This window comes from Mesoplodon mirus, assembly GCF_964341445.2.
Source record: "Mesoplodon mirus genome assembly, chromosome: 2".
Taxonomy (NCBI): Eukaryota; Metazoa; Chordata; class Mammalia; order Artiodactyla; family Ziphiidae; genus Mesoplodon; species Mesoplodon mirus.
The window spans coordinates 221,961,611-221,983,103 of record NC_138977.1 but is presented as its reverse complement, the minus strand read 5'-3'; the positions used below and the strand labels follow the sequence as shown (position 1 = coordinate 221,983,103).

General features: G+C 52.7%; 1 protein-coding gene across 1 annotated transcript in view; it reads right to left on the bottom strand.

The window, feature by feature from the left end:
* Positions 1–21,493, bottom strand: part of DMBT1 (deleted in malignant brain tumors 1) — a gene marked incomplete at both ends in the record, with an annotated part of 73,860 nt that overhangs the window by 14,580 nt on the left and 37,787 nt on the right. Inside the window, 10 exons of the mRNA XM_082643805.1 lie at positions 455–778; positions 3,274–3,597; positions 5,788–5,820; positions 7,321–7,347; positions 8,802–8,828; positions 9,952–10,275; positions 13,147–13,176; positions 13,779–13,808; positions 16,633–16,956; positions 19,452–19,775. Coding sequence (XP_082499931.1) covers positions 455–778; positions 3,274–3,597; positions 5,788–5,820; positions 7,321–7,347; positions 8,802–8,828; positions 9,952–10,275; positions 13,147–13,176; positions 13,779–13,808; positions 16,633–16,956; positions 19,452–19,775 — 1,767 coding nt within the window. The remainder of the gene's footprint in view (positions 1–454; positions 779–3,273; positions 3,598–5,787; positions 5,821–7,320; positions 7,348–8,801; positions 8,829–9,951; positions 10,276–13,146; positions 13,177–13,778; positions 13,809–16,632; positions 16,957–19,451; positions 19,776–21,493) is intronic.

Here is a 21,493-nt window from a genome sequence, read left to right as displayed (position 1 = left end):
CTTCGGCGGCACGCGGGCCTCTCACTGTTGTGGCCTCCTCCGTTGCGGAGCAACAGGCTCCGGACGCACAGGCTCAGCGGCCATGACTCACAGGCCCAGCCGCTCCGTGGCATGTGGGATCTTCCCGGCCTGGGACATGAACCCATGTACCCTGCATCGGCAGGCAGACTCCCAACCACTGCGCCACCGGGGAAGCTCAGAACTAGCCTCTTTTGCCTCTGGCTTGCACTGTGACATGGAGAAAAAAGGCTTCAAGTCACTTTCAGTTTGGTTCTTTGTTCTCATTCACCAGCTACACGCCTGACAGCTTGTCAAAAAGCTCACACTAATTCTTAGCAGAGAGACAACGTGATTTAAGAGAGCGAGAAATGTAGAAAATGCTCTTAGAGGAGATCAGAGTGTCAGAAGGAAACCACACCCCCAGAGAGGGACACCCAGCTTATTTGAGACCAACCTGAGCAGACGACACTGGCGTCCTCGCCGTGTCCACAGTTGTGTGTGTTCCAGCCACTGTGAGGGCAGTTCCACAGGTAGCTCTCGTGCCCCGAGCAGCCCACGTCATCCAGGACGATCGACCCTGAGCCCTGACCGTACCGGGCACTTCCTGGGGCCGACGTGGCCCGGCCACAGCCCAGCTGCCTGCAGACCACGTTGGCGTCGTTGGTGTCCCAGCTGTCGTCACACACGGTGCCCCAGGAACCTTGGTACAGGACCTCCACCCGGCCCTGACACCTGTCACCTCCATTCACCAGCCTCAGGGCCAATCCTGATTCAGTTCCTGAAGGAGACGGGAAAATGCACTCTCCTGAGTTTTCCGAAGGAACAGGTCCTGAGGACCGAACGAGGTTCAGAATCCTTCCAGGGAAAGACTTCTGAGTTCAAGGTAATGTTCTCCTTCCGGCAGGCATGACTGAGCCTGGTCATCATCATTTAGCCCCACGGGGCTGTTTGATACAACCCTTGGCTGTGGACTGAGCTACACTTTTTCTCTGATGGGTTCCGCACAAGGCCCAGCAATTCGGTGGCTGCTCCCAGCCTTGGGAAGGCGGTGGGAAGAGGGGAAGCCCACAGCCTGAATCCCCAGGGACCACTGGGATGAACTTGAGCCCCTGCAGCAGGAGCCCACCAGAGACAGCTTCCCAGACCCCGCCAAGGAGCCTCCTTCAGATGTTCACTCCCACATGGGCACCCACTCCATCAGGACCAAGGTTATACTAAAAACTCCTTTTCGGTGCACACTAACTCATGTCATTTTCAAACCCCAAACTTATGCTGACTTTTGAAGAAGCCGTGCACCCACTGAAAATCATCAGAGCACATGGACATGCTTAGGGACAAGGCATCTATTGGTAGCTGGCTGTTCAGAGTCCTTCCACGGCTTGCTGGCTGAAGAGCTAGAAAAAAACCAGACTCTCTCCCCTCCTGGGCTGTAGACCTGTGGCTAACAACTGCCCCTTGGCAGGAAGCAAGCTGACAGTGAAGTTTATAAACATTAGAAAATAGAGGTAATAAAAGTGCAGGGGAGAAGCTGTACTGGAACTTCTGGATCCAACTCTACCTGAAGACCATCCTACCACTGACCTATGGAAGTCATTGCGTCCCCCATCCCCATCCGCAACTCAAGAGAGTCTCAGTTGGGATCCTATCGCTTGGCAACAAAAGCATTCTGAGTAACATATGCCACAAGTGGGAGGTGAAGTTTTTCCATAACTCTGGCACGCGAAGGGAACCCTCCACAGCAGATGAGGCGCTGAGCTCAGAGGCTCAAACCAAGTCAGGAATTGCACCCAGGCCTGAGGAGTGGAGTGTTTTGCAGGACCCAAGCCATGCTTACCGTCGGCAGGAGTTGTGGGCGTCCACCAGCCTGAAGGGAAAACACAGCAGGATTAGAGAGAAGGTGTCTACAGTCAGGGTTGCTCTAGTGACCTGTCACTCACATCAGGTAAAGTGGGGTCTGAGAATCTCCACTGCCTGGGGGAGGAAGAGGCCTTTGCTGAGAGCTGGCCGTGAGCCAGATCAGGCCCTCAACTGTCCACGGCACGGCGATCAGGCGCAACACTCCACAGGAGCGATTAGCACGCTCTCCTGACTGAGGGCTCCCTGGTGAAAGTATCCCTTTTGGACTCCGCGGGGGTGTGGGACCTGAAACAGCCCGGTTCTCCCCACACACATAACTCTCGGTCTAGACAATGCTTTCAAGCATTGTTGAGCGCAGGACAGGCCTCCTTGTCGCCCAAAGCTCTGGGGAGACACTGTGTAGCCACAATGTCCTTAAATCTCTGAGCCAGACCCGAGGATCCTTGTGCTATGGCTCCTCTGGAAGCGTCTGCTCGCTCTAGAGTGACCAGGGCAGGTACTGAGAAGTGGCAAACGTCCACTCGCCCTGCCTGGGGCTCCTGGTTGGTGTCTGTGGAGGTGAGTGGGGAGGGAGGGGACACCCCGGAGTCAAGGGGCAGCAGGACTCACCTGGCAGGAGCGTGGACTGGGGCCTGGCAGCTGGGAGAGAGAGAAGGCAGATCAGACACCTTGCACAGAAGGGGCACCACAGGGGCAAAGGGGGTCGACGCTGAGCAGGTGAGACGCTCAGTCCATGCCTGTGCCCTGCCACGCGGGGTGGGACCTCTGCCATCCTCAGCCCCCCAAAGATGCTCCTCCTGAGAGGTCCAGGCAGCCCAGCATCCCTTATTTCCAATGTCAAGGGGATTAGCTCTGTGTCTAGATGACCGAGTGGACCCAAACCAGTCATCAGCGTCACAGGATTTATGGGCTCACTGAGGAAGCAAGACTGAGGGGTCCAGTTCAATGTCCAAATCCCGTGTGAGATCTGTCAGGCTCAACTCTCGGTGGTGACAAGGCTGTGCCTGGCAGGCCACACAGGGGTCACTGCCTTGCACACGGCCGATCTGGTACCCAGACAGTGTATCCCAGTCCTCTGGAGGGGCTACTGTCCAGGACTCAGGAAACAAACCCTGGGCCACCTGCAGTCCTCTGCCATGACCTCCATTCACAGACATCGTGACCGAACTAGCCTCTTTTGCCTCTGGCTTGCAGTGTGGCATGGAGAAAAAGGCTTTAAGTCACTTTCAGTTTGGTTCTTTGTTCTTATTCACCAGCTACATGCCTGGCAGCTTGTCAAAAGATCATACTAATTCTTAGCAGACAGACGAGGTGATTTAAGGAAGCGAGGAATGTAAAAATGCTATAAAAGTGATTCAGAATGTCAGAAGGAAACGACACCCCCAGAGAGGGACACCCAGCTTATGTGAGACCAACCTGAGCAGACGACACTGGCGTCCTCGCTATGTCCACAGTTGTGTGTGTTCCAGGGGCTGTGAGGGCAGTTCCACAGGTAGCTCTCGTGCCCCGAGCAGCCCACGTCATCCAGGACGATCGGCCCTGAGCCCTGACCGTACCGGGCATTTCCTGGGGCCGATATGGCCCATCCACAGCTCAGCTGCCTGCAGACCACGTTGGCGTCGTTGGTGTCCCAGCTGTCGTCACACACGGTGCCCCAGGAACCTTGGTACAGGACCTCCACCCGGCCCTGACACCTGTCACCTCCATTCACCAGCCTCAGGGCCAATCCTGATTCAGTTCCTGGAAGGAGACGGGAAAATGCACTCTCCTGTGTCTTCCAGAGGAAGAGGTCCTGAGGACCGAACGAGGTTCAGAATCCTTCCAGGGAAAGACTTCTGAGTTCAAGGTAATGTTCTCCTTCCGGCAGGCATGACTGAGCCTGGTCATCATCATTTACCCCCACGGGGCTGTTTGATAGAACCCTTGGCTGTGGACTGAGCTACGCATGTTCTCTGATGGGTTCCGCACAAGGCCCAGCAATTCAATGGCTGATCCCAGCCTTGGGAAGGAGGTGGGAAGAGGGGAAGCCCACAGCCTGAATCCCCAGGGACCACTGGGATGAACTTGAGCCCCTGCAGCAGGAGCCCACCAGAGACAGCTTCCCAGACCCTGCCAAGGAGCCTCCTTCAGATGTTCACTCCCACCTGGGAACCCCCTCCATCAGGCCCAAGGTTATACTAAAAGCTACTTTTCTGCTGAGCACTCACTCATGTCATTCTCAAACCCCAAACTTATGCTGATTCTTGAACAAGCCGTGCACCCCCTGAAGATCATCAGAGCACATGGACATGCTTAGGGACAAGGCGTCTATTGGTAGCAGGCTGTTCAGAGTCAGTTAGAAAGAATTACTTCTTTTGTCCTATGAATTGTCATTATTTAACTAAATCATGGTATATCCATACAGTCGTAAACTGTGCAGCCATTAAACTTTATGATGTAGAAATAATTTCAGTGCCATAAAAATGCTAACTTTAAGACCATCAAAAAAGTATTTATTATATACTCAAGTGAAAAAGGATGTTATAAAACAGGGTAAAAAGCATACTGTACTTTGTGTGTGTGTGTGCGTGCGCCCGTATATATATATGGACTATACATCAGAATGCCAATAGTAATTATACATTCATCCATCCATTCATGTGTTCACTATTCTTTCTACTTATGGAATGCCAGACACAATGCTAGATAATAAGGATGCAATAATGAAAATAGCAGACATAATTCCCGCCCTCGGGAAGTGCAGTTTGGCAGAAAAGATACGTGTGATCTTCTGCAAACACACTTCTGATTATGGAATTCCCTAGCTTAAAACATTTCAGCAGCTCCCACTGCCCTTAGCATAAAGCCAGGAGTTTTAATCTGCACACAAGCTCTGAAGGATCTGGCCCTCCCTCACCCAGCTCTCCCACAATCCCTCCTGTTGCCACCTGTCACTCATTTGAAAAGCCAAGATCCTTCCCACGTAGACCATCAAAGCATTCTTTCTGGCTGGAAGGCATTTTACCAATGAACCTGCTTCTCCTGTAAGCCTCAGCAAAAGTGTCACTTCGTAAAGAACTTCCCTTAATCCCTTGAGCAAGTAAAGACTCTGCTAATATGCCTCCCTGCACACTGAACTTTCCCTGTGAAGCACCTGTCGCTGTAATTATATCATTAATTCGGTATTTGATATTTAATACCTGAGTGAGGAGATTAATATATCCTTTTCATTGTTCTGTAATTTTACAAACATTCTTAATGGTGATTTGACCATACACAAAGCAAAGATGGTAAAATGTTTAACGTAATAAGAGTTAGTATTTCTTCAGTACATTCTATGTACAAGGCACTATATATATAAATTTAGCCAGTAAATCTATCTCTGTCCTAAAAAATATTGAGGAGGTATGCAAAATTTATTTATGAAAATATTCTTCATCACAGGGGCATTTATTTAAAGTGATGGTAAGAGAAGACAATGACAAGGAAAAGTAGCCATATCATTTCTTAAGAACAATGGAAACCTACTGAACTACATCCATATCATGAGGTAAAAAATACTTGTAAAAGCATGATTATTTGTGAAACTATCCGTTTATTCTTTATCCCCCTTCTTTCTCCCAAAGCTTTGGAGATACTCCAAGAAATAAAAGCCATGAGGTCTATGATTTTGAGAATCACTTATCTCATTCAGAAAAAAGAAGGGGAAGGTGATCTCCTTAGTTAAAACAGAAGTCATCTACCACGCAGGGGAGAGTGAGGTTGAGAGTGTGCAGGCTCCACGCTGGCTGTGGGTGAGGGCCGGGGCAGGACGTGGTGGGGCAGCCTGGGTGGGCTGTGTGTGCAGGTTGAGGTGGGCTATGCATGTGTCGGCATTAGCTGCATAGACAGCCACGCCTGGGGACAGGAAACCCATGCCCGGGGGGTCAGGTGGAAAAATGTGACACTTACTTTCCGTGATTAGAGCTGATGGACGCCACCAATCTAGAAAGAAAATGAAGTGATTTTAGGATATTGCTGGATAATTCTTTAATTCCAGGTTGTCAGTTTGATGGAGAAAGTCAATCCTTTTCCTTACTGCAGGACTTCTCAGAGCCTTGACCATCCCACCTGCACTGAGACTGGCCAAATGGGCTGGAGTACATAGCACTTCCCACCTTCTTTGGCACCAGATATTATCACTATGGCAATGAGGCAGGAGAAAGATGGGCTCCAGGCTAGACATTTACAACTGGCCTGCTGTTCACACTTCCTGGGGTGAGAAGAAGATGGACTCCAGGCCAGACATTCATTACCAGCTCCCTGTTTACATTTCCTGAGGCAAGAGACAAACGGGCTCTGGACTACATATTTATGACCAGAGTCCTATCTATATTTTGAGATCTGCACTTCAATATAAGAAACAACAACAGGAATGGGGTAGATAACTGAACACTGGACACTTTTATGGCAGGGACAAAGAGGGGCTAAACCCTGTTAAAAGATCAAGAGGTCATACATTGCCCATCCTTGGGGCAAGGGAAACATTGCACATGCACAGAAAGGCTCTTTGGGGGTCAAAAAGGAGGGGGCGCCACCCCATAATAGGTGATGCTAAGGCCGTCCCATAGGCCTCTGGGCTGGAATGCATCTTGGAAAAAAGTTGCGCAAGCATGTGGGGAGGGTCCTAGGGCAGGTCAGGTGTGGAAAAAGAAACCAGATAATTGGCCAGAGGTAAACAGAGACCCGGAAGAACTGCCCTGTATAAATGACTTACCCGCCTCTTCACTGCGTTCCTCCTCATTAGGGGGACGCCCACACCCTTGCTCTCTGGGTGTGCATCTCTGCCCTGCTTCTCTCTTAACAGTTTCTCTGTGTGCTCTCCCACTTGTTGTTCTGCTATGTCTCTACTAATAAACTTTGTGCCTCTTTTTACAGTTTTTGCCTCCGTGAGAAATGCATTTCACTGGGGGCAAAAGCCAGGGGGTGTGGTGCCTAGGATTCCTGGTTTTCATCCAGGCTCCCCATGTTCAATTCCTGGGCAGGGAATCAAGATCTCGCTTCATGCCACTACTCACTGCTGCATCTGTGAGATCAGCAAGAAGATCATTTGGGGGATTGCTCTCAACATGAAGGATTCTTTAACAGACAAACATTTGTAAGACTGCTACTTGGCCATGCTTCTAACATGGTCACAGTTGTCCATGGGATGACTGGGACAGTTATTTTCATCCAAAATGACCAGAGGAAACAATCTTTTTCTTCCACAGTCTCTCTGAAAGAGCACCGGCAGCAAGCGGTGGCAGGAGACCAGAGGGGCCTTCCAGCCCGAGATGAGTGACAGCCATGGTCTTGGAAATTCGGCTGGTCACTGAAACGGATTCCAGAGTCCTCAGAGGGAAATCACTCCCCAGGAGGAGCATGCTTTTCTCCTTCTATTTCTGGAAACCTGAGAGGGCAGAATTCCAGAGAGGAGCCTTGCTGGGTTAGGCTGCAATGACTCACCTCGGGTAGTGGATTTGATTTCTGGGCCTGCAAGAAAGAGGAAACACGATCAGCCTCAGCACCCAGAAGGCACTGCAAGAAACCCATCAGGTTCCCAAGAGAGAGATGCTGAATGCCCAGCCCCTCTGTGGCCTGAGAAAGGCGGCCTGGGAGTTGTCCAGGAGAGCTGAATAGGAAACTTCAACCTCAGATATCAGTCTACACACAAAAAAATGTTTGGGGGAATTTGTTCTGACAACCTTGGTGTCCATTTCCTGAGGAATGAGTCCGTCCCCGAGACTGGGACTGACCTTGGCATCTCGTGAAGATGCCCCTAGCTGCACTGCAGAGAATGGATCAGAGGGGAGGGGCAGCCGGAAGCTGCTGCTGCTTCAGGAAGCCAGGTGGTGAGGAGGGGAGGGTGGGGACGGAGAGGAAAGGTCTCAGGGGTGGGGGGCAGAGGGGGAGTTCAGCAGCAGCTCAAGAGCAGCCAGTCAGGAGCTCTTGCTGATTACACACCGAGCTCAGAGATGAAGCAGGCTCCAGCCAGCCAGCACTGACCGGGGTCTAGTGTCCAAGGGGAGGGGTGGGGTCTTCACGGGGGAGGAGGGCAGCCTCGCCTAGGGACTGACCAGAGATCCGAATCTTAGGCTGGCCAAGCTACTAAAGGGTAAAGAGGAGCCTAAAGAGAGGCCCAGCCCTCCTGGGACTGGGACATCAGCTGCAGGCGATGCCACGTGCCAGGAAAGGCAGGAGAGGCAAACTCTTTGGAGAGTGAGCACCATGACTGCAGCTCGGGGACCAGCAGCCAAGGCTGGGGAGAAGAAATCCATGCCCTCTCGGTCAGGTGGAAGAATATGATAGTTACTCTGAGTGGTTGGAGTGGATGGGTGCCACCAATCAAGAAAGAAAATGAAGTGATTTTAGGATACTGCTGGATCATTTTTTAATTCCATGGTCATCAGTTTGATGGAGAAAATAAATCCTTTTCCTTGCTGCAGGACTTCTCAGGGCCTTGACTATTCCAATTTACACTGTGGCTGGCCAGAAAGGGTCGGAGTATGTAGCACTTCCCAACATATTAGCGCCAGATATTTTCTCTGTATCATAAAGATATTTGAGGGATTGCTCTCAACGTGAAGCATTCTTTAACAGACAAACGTTTGTAGGAGTGTTCCTTGGCCATGTTTCTAGCATGGTCACAGTTCTCTATGGAATGACTAGGAGTTATTTTCATTGGAAACAACGAGAAAACCAAACCTCTTCCCCCACAGCGTCTCTGAACGAGCACTGGCAGCAAGCGGTGGCAGGAGACCAGAGGGGCCCTCCAGCCAGAGGTGAGTAACAGCCATAGTTTGGGGGACTCAGCTTATCACTAAAACAGCTTCCAGAGTCCTCAGTGGAAAGCACTCCATAGGAGGAGGCTGCACTTCTCCTCCTTCTGGACACCTGAGAGGGGAGAATTCTGGAGAGGAGTCTTGGGTTGGGCTGCAGTGACTCACCTGGGGTAGTGTAGTTGATTTCTGCGCCTGCAAGAAAGAGGAAACATGATCAGCCTCAGCACCCAGTATGTGCTGAAACACACCCATCAGGTTCCTGAGAGAGAGATGCTGAGTGCCTGGCCCCTACCCTCCAGGGCGTGAGAAGGGCACCATGGGAGTTGTCCAGGAGAGCTGAAGAGCAAACCTCAAACTCATACATCAGGCTCCACAATAAAAATGGTTTCTAGGGAATTTGTTGTTGCAACCTGTATTCACCCATCTCTGCCCTGGTGGTCCACTAAGGAAGGTGCTACACCAGACCCAAGACATTCAGGGACCAAGGTATATGGGTGATACATTCAGGGAAACTGCCCATCCTTCAGGGAAGTTCAGAGTGAGGGGAGCCCAGCACAAAGAGCCCTTTTCTGGAAAAAAATGCACTAAAATAGAAGCTCAATGACTTGGAAGCCAAGCTGAGCAGATAAAACTGGCGGCCGTGTGGTGCCCACAGTTGTGAGAGTTCAAACTGCTGTGGAACTGCTCTACAGTCAGCCAGACCAAAGGGTCCAGGCAGCCCAACATCATGTATTTCCAACGTCAAGGTCATCAGCTCTGTGTCTAGAGGACCGAGTGGACCCAAACCAGTCAAAAGCCTCACAGCATTTATGGGCGCACTGAGGGAGCAAGACTGAGGTCCAGATCCAAATCCCATGTGTGATCGGTCCGGCCTGACCGTAGGTGATGACAAAGCTGTGCCTGGCAGGACACACAGAGGCCACAGCCCTGCACATGACAGACATGGCGCCCATACAGAGAATCCCAGTTCCCTGGAGGGGCTACCGTCCAGGACTCAGGAACCAAACCCTCAGCCACCTGCACTCCTAGGTCATGACCTCCATTCAGAGACCTCGTGACAGAACTAGCCTCTTTTGCCTCTGCCTTGCACTGTGGCATGGAGAAAAAAGGCTTCAAGTCACTTTCAGTTTGGTTCTTTGCTCCAATTCACCAGCTACATACCTGGCAGCTTGTCAAAAAGCTCATACTAACTCTTAGCAGAGAGACAAGGTGATTTAAGGAAGCGAGAAATGTAGAAAATGCTCTGAGAGGGGATCAGAGTGTCAGCAGGAAACCACACCCCCAGAGAGGGACACCCAGCTTATCTGAGACCAACCTGAGCAGACGACACTGGCGTCCTCGCCGTGTCCACAGTTGTGTGAGTTCCAGCCACTGTGAGGGCAGCTCCACAGGTAGCTCTCGTGCCCCGAGCAGCCCACGTCATCCAGGACGATCGGCCCTGAGCCCTGACCATACCGGGCACTTCCTGGGGCCGATGTGGCCCGGCCACAGCCCAGCTGCCTGCAGACCACGTCGGCGTCGTTGATGTCCCAGCCGTCGTCACACACGGTGCCCCAGGAGCCTCGGTACAGGACTTCCACCCGGCCCTGACACCTGTCACCTCCATTCACCAGCCTCAGGGCCAATCCCGATTCAGTTCCTGGAAGGAGACGGGAAAATGCACTCTCCTGTGTCTGCCGAAGGAACAGGTCGTGTGGACCGAACGAGATTCAGAATCCTTCCAGGGAAAGACTTCTGAGTTCAAGGTAATGTTCTGCTTCCGGAGGACCTGACTGAGCCTGGTCATCATCATTTATCCACGCGAGGCTGTTTGATAGAACCCTTAGCTGTAGACTGAGCTACGCATGTTCTCTGGTGGGTTCCCCACAAGGCCCAGCAATTGAGTGGCTGATCCCAGCCTTGAGAAGGAGGTGGGAAGAAGCAAAGCCCACAGCCTGAATCCCCAGGGACCACTGGGATGAACTTGAGCCCCTGCAGCAGGAGCCCACCTGAGACAGCTTCCCAGACCCCGCCAAGGAGCCTCCTTCAGATGATCACTCCCACATGGGCACCCACTCCATCAGGACCAAGGTTATTCTAAAGACTACTTTTCTGCTGAGCACTCACTCATGTCATTCTCAAATCCCAAACTTATGCTGAGTCTTGAACAAGCCGTGCACCCCCTGAAAATCATCAGAGCACATGGACATGCTTAGGGACAAGGCGTCTACTGGTAGCAGGCTGTTCAGAGTCCCTCTAGGGCTCGTGGGGCTCCTGGTTGGAGTCTGTGGAGGTGAGTGGGGAGGGAGGGGACACCCCGGAGTCAAGAGGCACCAGGCCTCACCAGGCAGGAGCGTGGACTGCGGCCTGGCAGCTGGGAGAGAGAGAAGGCAGATCAGACACCTTGCACAGAAGGGGCACCACAGGGGCAAAGGGGGACGACGCTGAGCAGGTGAGACGCTCAGTCCATGCCTGTGCCCCGCCATGCGGGGTGGGACCTCTGCCATCTCATCCCCCAAAGGTGCTCCTCCTGAGAGGTCCAGGCAGCCCAGCATCCCTTATTTCCAACGTCAAGGGGATTAGCTCTGTGTCTAGATGACCGAGTAGACCCAAACCGGTCATCAGCCTCATGGCATTTATGGGCTCACTGAGGAAGCAAGACTGAGAGGTCCAGCTCCAGGTCCAAATCCCGTGTGAGATCTGTCAGGCTCGACTGTAGGTGGTGACAAGGCTGTGCCTGGCAGGCCACACAGGGGTCACTGCCCTGCACACGACAGCCCTGGTGTGCAGACAGTGCATCCCAGTTCCCTGGAGGGGCTACTGTCCAGGACTCAGGAACCAAACTCTGGGCCACCTGCACTCCTAGGCCATGACCTCCATTCAGAGACCTCGTGACAGAACTAGTCTCTTTTCCCTCTGACTTGCACTGTGGCATGGAGAAAAAAGGCTTCAAGTCACTTTCAGTTTGGTTCTTTGCTCCAATTCACCAGCTACATACCTGGCAGCTTGTCAAAAGCTCATACTAATTCTTAGCAGAGAGACAAGGTGATTTAAGGAAGCAAGAAATGTAGAAAATGCCTTGAGAGGAGATCAGAGTGTCAGAAGGAAACCACACCCCCAGAGAGGGACACCCAGCTTATCTGAGACCAACCTGAGCAGACGACACTGGCGTCCTCGCCGTGTCCACAGTTGTGTGTGTTCCAGCCACTGTGAGGGCAGCTCCACAGGTAGCGCTCGTGCCCCGAGCAGCCCACGTCATCCAGGACGATCGGCCCTGAGCCCTGACCGTACCGGGCACTTCCTGGGGCCGACGTGGCCCGGCCACAGCCCAGCTGCCTGCAGACCACGTCGGCGTCGTTGGTGTCCCAGCCGTCGTCACACACGGTGCCCCAGGAGCCTCGGTACAGGACCTCCACTCGGCCCTGACACCTGTCACCTCCATTCACCAGCCTCAGGGCCAATCCTGATTCAGTTCCTGGAAGGAGATGGGAAAATGCACTCTCCTGTGTCTTCCGAAGGAACAGGTCCTGAGGACCGAACGAGATTCAGAATCCATCCAGGTAAAGACTTCTGAGTTCAAGGTAATGTTTTCCTTCTGGAGGACCTGACTGAGCCTGGTCATCATTTATCCCCACGGGGCTGTTTGATACAACCCTCTGCTGTGGACTGAGCTACGCATGTTCTCTGATGGGTTCCCCACAAGGCCCAGCAATTGAGTGGCTGATCCAATCCTTGGGAAGGAGGTGGGAAGAGGGGAAGCCCACAGCCTGAATCCCCAGGGACCACTGGGATGAACTTGAGCCCCTGCAGCAGGAGCCCACCAGAGACAGCTTCCCAGACCCCGCCAAGGAACCTCCTTCAGAAGCTCATTCCCACATGGGCACCCACTCCATCAGGACCAAGGTTATACAAAAAACTACTTTTCGGTGCACACTAACTCATGTCATTTTCAAACCCCAAACTTTTGCTGACTTTTGAAGAAGCCGTGCACCCACTGAAAATCATCAGAGCACATGGACATGCTTAGGGACAAGGCATCTATTGGTAGCAGGCTGTTCAGAGTCCTTTCACGGCTTGCTGGCTGAAGAGCTAGAAAAAAACCAGACTCTCTCCCCTCCTGGGCTGTAGACCTGTGGCTAACAACTGCCCCTTGGCAGGAAGCAAGCTGACAGTGAAGTTTATAAACATTAGAAAATAGAGGTAATAAAAATGCAGGGGAGAAGCTGTACTGGAACTTCTGGATCCAACTCTACCTGAAGACCATCCTACTACTGACCTATGGAAGTCATTGCGTCCCCCACCCCCACCCCCAACTCAAGAGAGTCTCAGTTGGGATCCTATCGCTTGGCAACAAAAGCATTCTGAGTAACGTATGCCACAAGTGAGAGGTGAAGTTTCTCCATAACTCTGGCACGCGAAAGGAACCCTCCACAGTAGGTGAGGCGCTGAGCTCAGAGGCTCAAACCAAGAGTCAGGAACTGCACCCAGGCCTGAGGAGTGGAGTGTTTTGCAGGACCCAAGGCACGCTTACCATCGGCAGGAGTTGTGGGCGTCCACCAGCCTGAAGGAAAAACACAGCAGGATTAGAGAGAAGGTGTCTACAGTCAGGGTTGCTCTAGTGACCTGTCACTCACATCAGGGAAAGTGGGGTCTGAGAATCTCCACTGCCTGGGGGAGGAAGAGGCCTTTTCTGAGAGCTGGCCGTGAGCCAGATCAGGCCCTCAACTGTCCACGGCACGGCGATGAAGCGCAACACTCCACAGGAGCGATTAGCACGCTCTCCTGACTGAGGGCTCCCTGGTGAAAGTATCCCTTTTGGACTCCGCGGGGGTGTGGGACCTGAAACAGCCCAGTTCTCCCCACACACATAACTCTCGGTCTAGACAATGCTGTCAAGCATTGTTGAGCGCAGAACAGGCCTCCTTGTCACCCAAAGCTCTGGGGAGACACTGTGTAGCCACAATGTCCTTAAATCTCTGAGCCAGACCCGAGGATCCTTCTGCTATGGCTCCTCTGGAAGCGTCTGCTCCCTCTAGAGTGACCAGGGCAGGTACTGAGAGGTGGCAAACGTCCACTCGCCCCTCCTCGGGCTCCTGGTTGGAGTCTGTGGAGGTGAGTGGGGAGGGAGGGGACACCCCGGAGTCAAGAGGCAGCAGGACTCACCTGGCAGGGACGTGGACTGGGGCCTGGCAGCTGGGAGAGAGAGAAGGCAGATCAGACACCTTGCACAGAAGGGGCACCACAGGGGCAAAGGGGGACGACGCTGAGCAGGTGAGACGCTCAGTCCATGCCTGTGCCCCGCCATGCGGGGTGGGACCTCTGCCATCTCATCCCCCAAAGGTGCTCCTCATGAGAGGTCCAGGCAGCCCAGCATCCCTTATTTCCAATGTCAAGGGGATTAGCTCAGTGTCTAGATGACCGAGTGGACCCAAACCGGTCATCAGCCTCACGGCATTTATGGGCTCACTGAGGAAGCAAGACTGAGGGGTCCAGCTCCAGGTCCAAATCCCGTGTGAGATCTGTCCAGCCCAACTGTAGGTGATGACAAGTTTGTCACCACCACCCAGGGGCCACTGCCACGCACACGGCCGATGTGGTACCCAGACAGTGCATCCCAGTTCCCTGGAGGGGCTACCATCCAGGACTCAGGAACCAAACTCTGGGCCACCTGCACTCCTAGGCCATGACCTCCATTCAGAGACCTCGTGACAGAACTAGCCTCTTTTGCCTCTGCCTTGCACTGTGGCATGGAGAAAAAAGGCTTCAAGTCACTTTCAGTTTGGTTCTTTGTTCTCATTCACCAGCTACACGCCTGACAGCTTGTCAAAAAGCTCACACTAATTCTTAGCAGAGAGACAAGGTGTTTTAAGGAAGCGAGAAATGTACAAAATGCCTTGAGAGGAGATCAGAGTGTCAGAAGGAAACCACACCCCCAGAGAGGGACACCCAGCTTATCTGAGACCAACCTGAGCAGACGACACTGGCGTCCTCACTGTGCCTACAGTTGTGTGTGTTCCAGGGGCTGTGAGGGCAGTTCCACAGGTTGCTCTCGTGCCCAGAGCAGCCCACGTCATCCAGGACAATTGGCCCTGAGCCCTGACCATACCAGGCATTTAATGGGGCCGACGTGGCCCAGCCGCAGCCCAGCTGCCTGCAGACCACGTTGGCGTCGTTGGTGTCCCAGCTGTCGTCACACACGGTGCCCCAGGAACCTTGGTACAGGACCTCCACCCGGCCCTGACACCTGTCACCTCCATTCACCAGCCTCAGGGCCAATCCTGATTCAGTTCCTGGAAGGAGACGGGAAAATGCACTCTCCTGTGTTTTCCGAAGGAACAGGTCCTGAGGACCGAACGAGGTTCAGAATCCTTCCAGGGAAAGACTTCTGAGTTCAAGGTAATGTTCTCCTTCCGGCAGGCATGACTGAGCCTGGTCATCATCATTTAGCCCCACGGGGCTGTTTGATACAACCCTTGGCTGTGGACTGAGCTACACTTTTTCTCTGATGGGTTCCGCACAAGGCCCAGCAATTCGGTGGCTGCTCCCAGTCTTGGGAAGGCGGTGGGAAGAGGGGAAGCCCACAGCCTGAATCCCCAGGGACCACTGGGATGAACTTGAGCCCCTGCAGCAGGAGCCCACCAGAGACAGCTTCCCAGACCCCGCCAAGGAGCCTCCTTCAGATGTTCACTCCCACATGGGCACCCACTCCATCAGGACCAAGGTTATACTAAAAACTACTTTTCGGTGCACACTAACTCATGTCATTTTCAAACCCCAAACTTATGCTGACTTTTGAAGAAGCCGTGCACCTACTGAAAATCATCAGAGCATATGGACATGCTTAGGGACAAGGCATCTATTGGTAGCAGGCTGTTCAGAGTCCCTCTAGGGCTCGTGGGGCTCCTGGTTGGAGTCTGTGGAGGTGAGTGGGGAGGGAGGGGACACCCCGGAGTCAAGAGGCACCAGGCCTCACCAGGCAGGAGCGTGGACTGCGGCCTGGCAGCTGGGAGAGAGAGAAGGCAGATCAGACACCTTGCACAGAAGGGGCACCACAGGGGCAAAGGGGGACGACGCTGAGCAGGTGAGACGCTCAGTCCATGCCTGTGCCCCGCCATGCGGGGTGGGACCTCTGCCATCTCATCCCCCAAAGGTGCTCCTCCTGAGAGGTCCAGGCAGCCCAGCATCCCTTATTTCCAATGTCAAGGGGATTAGCTCTGTGTCTAGATGACCGAGTGGACCCAAACTGGTCATCAGCCTCACAGCATTTATGGGCTCACTGAGGAAGCAAGACTGAGAGGTCCAGCTCCAGGTCCAAATCCCGTGTGAGATCTGTCAGGCTCGACTGTAGGTGGTGACAAGGCTGTGCCTGGCAGGCCACACAAGGGCCACTGCCCTGCAGACGACAGACCTGGTGCCCAGACACTGCATCCCAGTTCCCTGGAGGGGCTACCATCCAGGCCTCAAGAACCAAACCCTGGGCCACCTGCAGTCCTAGACCATGACCTCCATTCACAGACCTCGTGACAGAACTAGCCTGTTTTTTTTTTTTTTTTTTTTTTTTTTCTTCGGCGGCACGCGGGCCTCTCACTGTTGTGGCCTCCTCCGTTGCGGAGCAACAGGCTCCGGACGCACAGGCTCAGCGGCCATGACTCACAGGCCCAGCCGCTCCGTGGCATGTGGGATCTTCCCGGCCTGGGACATGAACCCATGTACCCTGCATCGGCAGGCAGACTCCCAACCACTGCGCCACCGGGGAAGCTCAGAACTAGCCTCTTTTGCCTCTGGCTTGCACTGTGACATGGAGAAAAAAGGCTTCAAGTCACTTTCAGTTTGGTTCTTTGTTCTCATTCACCAGCTACACGCCTGACAGCTTGTCAAAAAGCTCACACTAATTCTTAGCAGAGAGACAACGTGATTTAAGAGAGCGAGAAATGTAGAAAATGCTCTTAGAGGAGATCAGAGTGTCAGAAGGAAACCACACCCCCAGAGAGGGACACCCAGCTTATTTGAGACCAACCTGAGCAGACGACACTGGCGTCCTCGCCGTGTCCACAGTTGTGTGTGTTCCAGCCACTGTGAGGGCAGTTCCACAGGTAGCTCTCGTGCCCCGAGCAGCCCACGTCATCCAGGACGATCGACCCTGAGCCCTGACCGTACCGGGCACTTCCTGGGGCCGACGTGGCCCGGCCACAGCCCAGCTGCCTGCAGACCACGTTGGCGTCGTTGGTGTCCCAGCTGTCGTCACACACGGTGCCCCAGGAACCTTGGTACAGGACCTCCACCCGGCCCTGACACCTGTCACCTCCATTCACCAGCCTCAGGGCCAATCCTGATTCAGTTCCTGAAGGAGACGGGAAAATGCACTCTCCTGAGTTTTCCGAAGGAACAGGTCCTGAGGACCGAACGAGGTTCAGAATCCTTCCAGGGAAAGACTTCTGAGTTCAAGGTAATGTTCTCCTTCCGGCAGGCATGACTGAGCCTGGTCATCATCATTTAGCCCCACGGGGCTGTTTGATACAACCCTTGGCTGTGGACTGAGCTACACTTTTTCTCTGATGGGTTCCGCACAAGGCCCAGCAATTCGGTGGCTGCTCCCAGCCTTGGGAAGGCGGTGGGAAGAGGGGAAGCCCACAGCCTGAATCCCCAGGGACCACTGGGATGAACTTGAGCCCCTGCAGCAGGAGCCCACCAGAGACAGCTTCCCAGACCCCGCCAAGGAGCCTCCTTCAGATGTTCACTCCCACATGGGCACCCACTCCATCAGGACCAAGGTTATACTAAAAACTCCTTTTCGGTGCACACTAACTCATGTCATTTTCAAACCCCAAACTTATGCTGACTTTTGAAGAAGCCGTGCACCCACTGAAAATCATCAGAGCACATGGACATGCTTAGGGACAAGGCATCTATTGGTAGCTGGCTGTTCAGAGTCCTTCCACGGCTTGCTGGCTGAAGAGCTAGAAAAAAACCAGACTCTCTCCCCTCCTGGGCTGTAGACCTGTGGCTAACAACTGCCCCTTGGCAGGAAGCAAGCTGACAGTGAAGTTTATAAACATTAGAAAATAGAGGTAATAAAAGTGCAGGGGAGAAGCTGTACTGGAACTTCTGGATCCAACTCTACCTGAAGACCATCCTACCACTGACCTATGGAAGTCATTGCGTCCCCCATCCCCATCCGCAACTCAAGAGAGTCTCAGTTGGGATCCTATCGCTTGGCAACAAAAGCATTCTGAGTAACATATGCCACAAGTGGGAGGTGAAGTTTTTCCATAACTCTGGCACGCGAAGGGAACCCTCCACAGCAGATGAGGCGCTGAGCTCAGAGGCTCAAACCAAGTCAGGAATTGCACCCAGGCCTGAGGAGTGGAGTGTTTTGCAGGACCCAAGCCATGCTTACCGTCGGCAGGAGTTGTGGGCGTCCACCAGCCTGAAGGGAAAACACAGCAGGATTAGAGAGAAGGTGTCTACAGTCAGGGTTGCTCTAGTGACCTGTCACTCACATCAGGTAAAGTGGGGTCTGAGAATCTCCACTGCCTGGGGGAGGAAGAGGCCTTTGCTGAGAGCTGGCCGTGAGCCAGATCAGGCCCTCAACTGTCCACGGCACGGCGATCAGGCGCAACACTCCACAGGAGCGATTAGCACGCTCTCCTGACTGAGGGCTCCCTGGTGAAAGTATCCCTTTTGGACTCCGCGGGGGTGTGGGACCTGAAACAGCCCGGTTCTCCCCACACACATAACTCTCGGTCTAGACAATGCTTTCAAGCATTGTTGAGCGCAGGACAGGCCTCCTTGTCGCCCAAAGCTCTGGGGAGACACTGTGTAGCCACAATGTCCTTAAATCTCTGAGCCAGACCCGAGGATCCTTGTGCTATGGCTCCTCTGGAAGCGTCTGCTCGCTCTAGAGTGACCAGGGCAGGTACTGAGAAGTGGCAAACGTCCACTCGCCCTGCCTGGGGCTCCTGGTTGGTGTCTGTGGAGGTGAGTGGGGAGGGAGGGGACACCCCGGAGTCAAGGGGCAGCAGGACTCACCTGGCAGGAGCGTGGACTGGGGCCTGGCAGCTGGGAGAGAGAGAAGGCAGATCAGACACCTTGCACAGAAGGGGCACCACAGGGGCAAAGGGGGTCGACGCTGAGCAGGTGAGACGCTCAGTCCATGCCTGTGCCCTGCCACGCGGGGTGGGACCTCTGCCATCCTCAGCCCCCCAAAGATGCTCCTCCTGAGAGGTCCAGGCAGCCCAGCATCCCTTATTTCCAATGTCAAGGGGATTAGCTCTGTGTCTAGATGACCGAGTGGACCCAAACCAGTCATCAGCGTCACAGGATTTATGGGCTCACTGAGGAAGCAAGACTGAGGGGTCCAGTTCAATGTCCAAATCCCGTGTGAGATCTGTCAGGCTCAACTCTCGGTGGTGACAAGGCTGTGCCTGGCAGGCCACACAGGGGTCACTGCCTTGCACACGGCCGATCTGGTACCCAGACAGTGTATCCCAGTCCTCTGGAGGGGCTACTGTCCAGGACTCAGGAAACAAACCCTGGGCCACCTGCAGTCCTCTGCCATGACCTCCATTCACAGACATCGTGACCGAACTAGCCTCTTTTGCCTCTGGCTTGCAGTGTGGCATGGAGAAAAAGGCTTTAAGTCACTTTCAGTTTGGTTCTTTGTTCTTATTCACCAGCTACATGCCTGGCAGCTTGTCAAAAGATCATACTAATTCTTAGCAGACAGACGAGGTGATTTAAGGAAGCGAGGAATGTAAAAATGCTATAAAAGTGATTCAGAATGTCAGAAGGAAACGACACCCCCAGAGAGGGACACCCAGCTTATGTGAGACCAACCTGAGCAGACGACACTGGCGTCCTCGCTATGTCCACAGTTGTGTGTGTTCCAGGGGCTGTGAGGGCAGTTCCACAGGTAGCTCTCGTGCCCCGAGCAGCCCACGTCATCCAGGACGATCGGCCCTGAGCCCTGACCGTACCGGGCATTTCCTGGGGCCGATATGGCCCATCCACAGCTCAGCTGCCTGCAGACCACGTTGGCGTCGTTGGTGTCCCAGCTGTCGTCACACACGGTGCCCCAGGAACCTTGGTACAGGACCTCCACCCGGCCCTGACACCTGTCACCTCCATTCACCAGCCTCAGGGCCAATCCTGATTCAGTTCCTGGAAGGAGACGGGAAAATGCACTCTCCTGTGTCTTCCAGAGGAAGAGGTCCTGAGGACCGAACGAGGTTCAGAATCCTTCCAGGGAAAGACTTCTGAGTTCAAGGTAATGTTCTCCTTCCGGCAGGCATGACTGAGCCTGGTCATCATCATTTACCCCCACGGGGCTGTTTGATAGAACCCTTGGCTGTGGACTGAGCTACGCATGTTCTCTGATGGGTTCCGCACAAGGCCCAGCAATTCAATGGCTGATCCCAGCCTTGGGAAGGAGGTGGGAAGAGGGGAAGCCCACAGCCTGAATCCCCAGGGACCACTGGGATGAACTTGAGCCCCTGCAGCAGGAGCCCACCAGAGACAGCTTCCCAGACCCTGCCAAGGAGCCTCCTTCAGATGTTCACTCCCACCTGGGAACCCCCTCCATCAGGCCCAAGGTTATACTAAAAGCTACTTTTCTGCTGAGCACTCACTCATGTCATTCTCAAACCCCAAACTTATGCTGATTCTTGAACAAGCCGTGCACCCCCTGAAGATCATCAGAGCACATGGACATGCTTAGGGACAAGGCGTCTATTGGTAGCAGGCTGTTCAGAGTCAGTTAGAAAGAATTACTTCTTTTGTCCTATGAATTGTCATTATTTAACTAAATCATGGTATATCCATACAGTCGTAAACTGTGCAGCCATTAAACTTTATGATGTAGAAATAATTTCAGTACCATAAAAATGCTAACTTTAAGACCATCAAAAAAGTATTTATTATATACTCAAGTGAAAAAGGATGTTATAAAACAGGGTAAAAAGCATACTGTACTTTGTGTGTGTGTGTGCGTGCGCCCGTATATATATATGGACTATACATCAGAATGCCAATAGTAATTATACATTCATCCATCCATTCATGTGTTCACTATTCTTTCTACTTATGGAATGCCAGACACAATGCTAGATAATAAGGATGCAATAATGAAAATAGCAGACATAATTCCCGCCCTCGGGAAGTGCAGTTTGGCAGAAAAGATACGTGTGATCTTCTGCAAACACACTTCTGATTATGGAATTCCCTAGCTTAAAACATTTCAGCAGCTCCCACTGCCCTTAGCATAAAGCCAGGAGTTTTAATCTGCACACAAGCTCTGAAGGATCTGGCCCTCCCTCACCCAGCTCTCCCACAATCCCTCCTGTTGCCACCTGTCACTCATTTGAAAAGCCAAGATCCTTCCCACGTAGACCATCAAAGCATTCTTTCTGGCTGGAAGGCATTTTACCAATGAACCTGCTTCTCCTGTAAGCCTCAGCAAAAGTGTCACTTCGTAAAGAACTTCCCTTAATCCCTTGAGCAAGTAAAGACTCTGCTAATATGCCTCCCTGCACACTGAACTTTCCCTGTGAAGCACCTGTCGCTGTAATTATATCATTAATTCGGTATTTGATATTTAATACCTGAGTGAGGAGATTAATATATCCTTTTCATTGTTCTGTAATTTTACAAACATTCTTAATGGTGATTTGACCATACACAAAGCAAAGATGGTAAAATGTTTAACGTAATAAGAGTTAGTATTTCTTCAGTACATTCTATGTACAAGGCACTATATATATAAATTTAGCCAGTAAATCTATCTCTGTCCTAAAAAATATTGAGGAGGTATGCAAAATTTATTTATGAAAATATTCTTCATCACAGGGGCATTTATTTAAAGTGATGGTAAGAGAAGACAA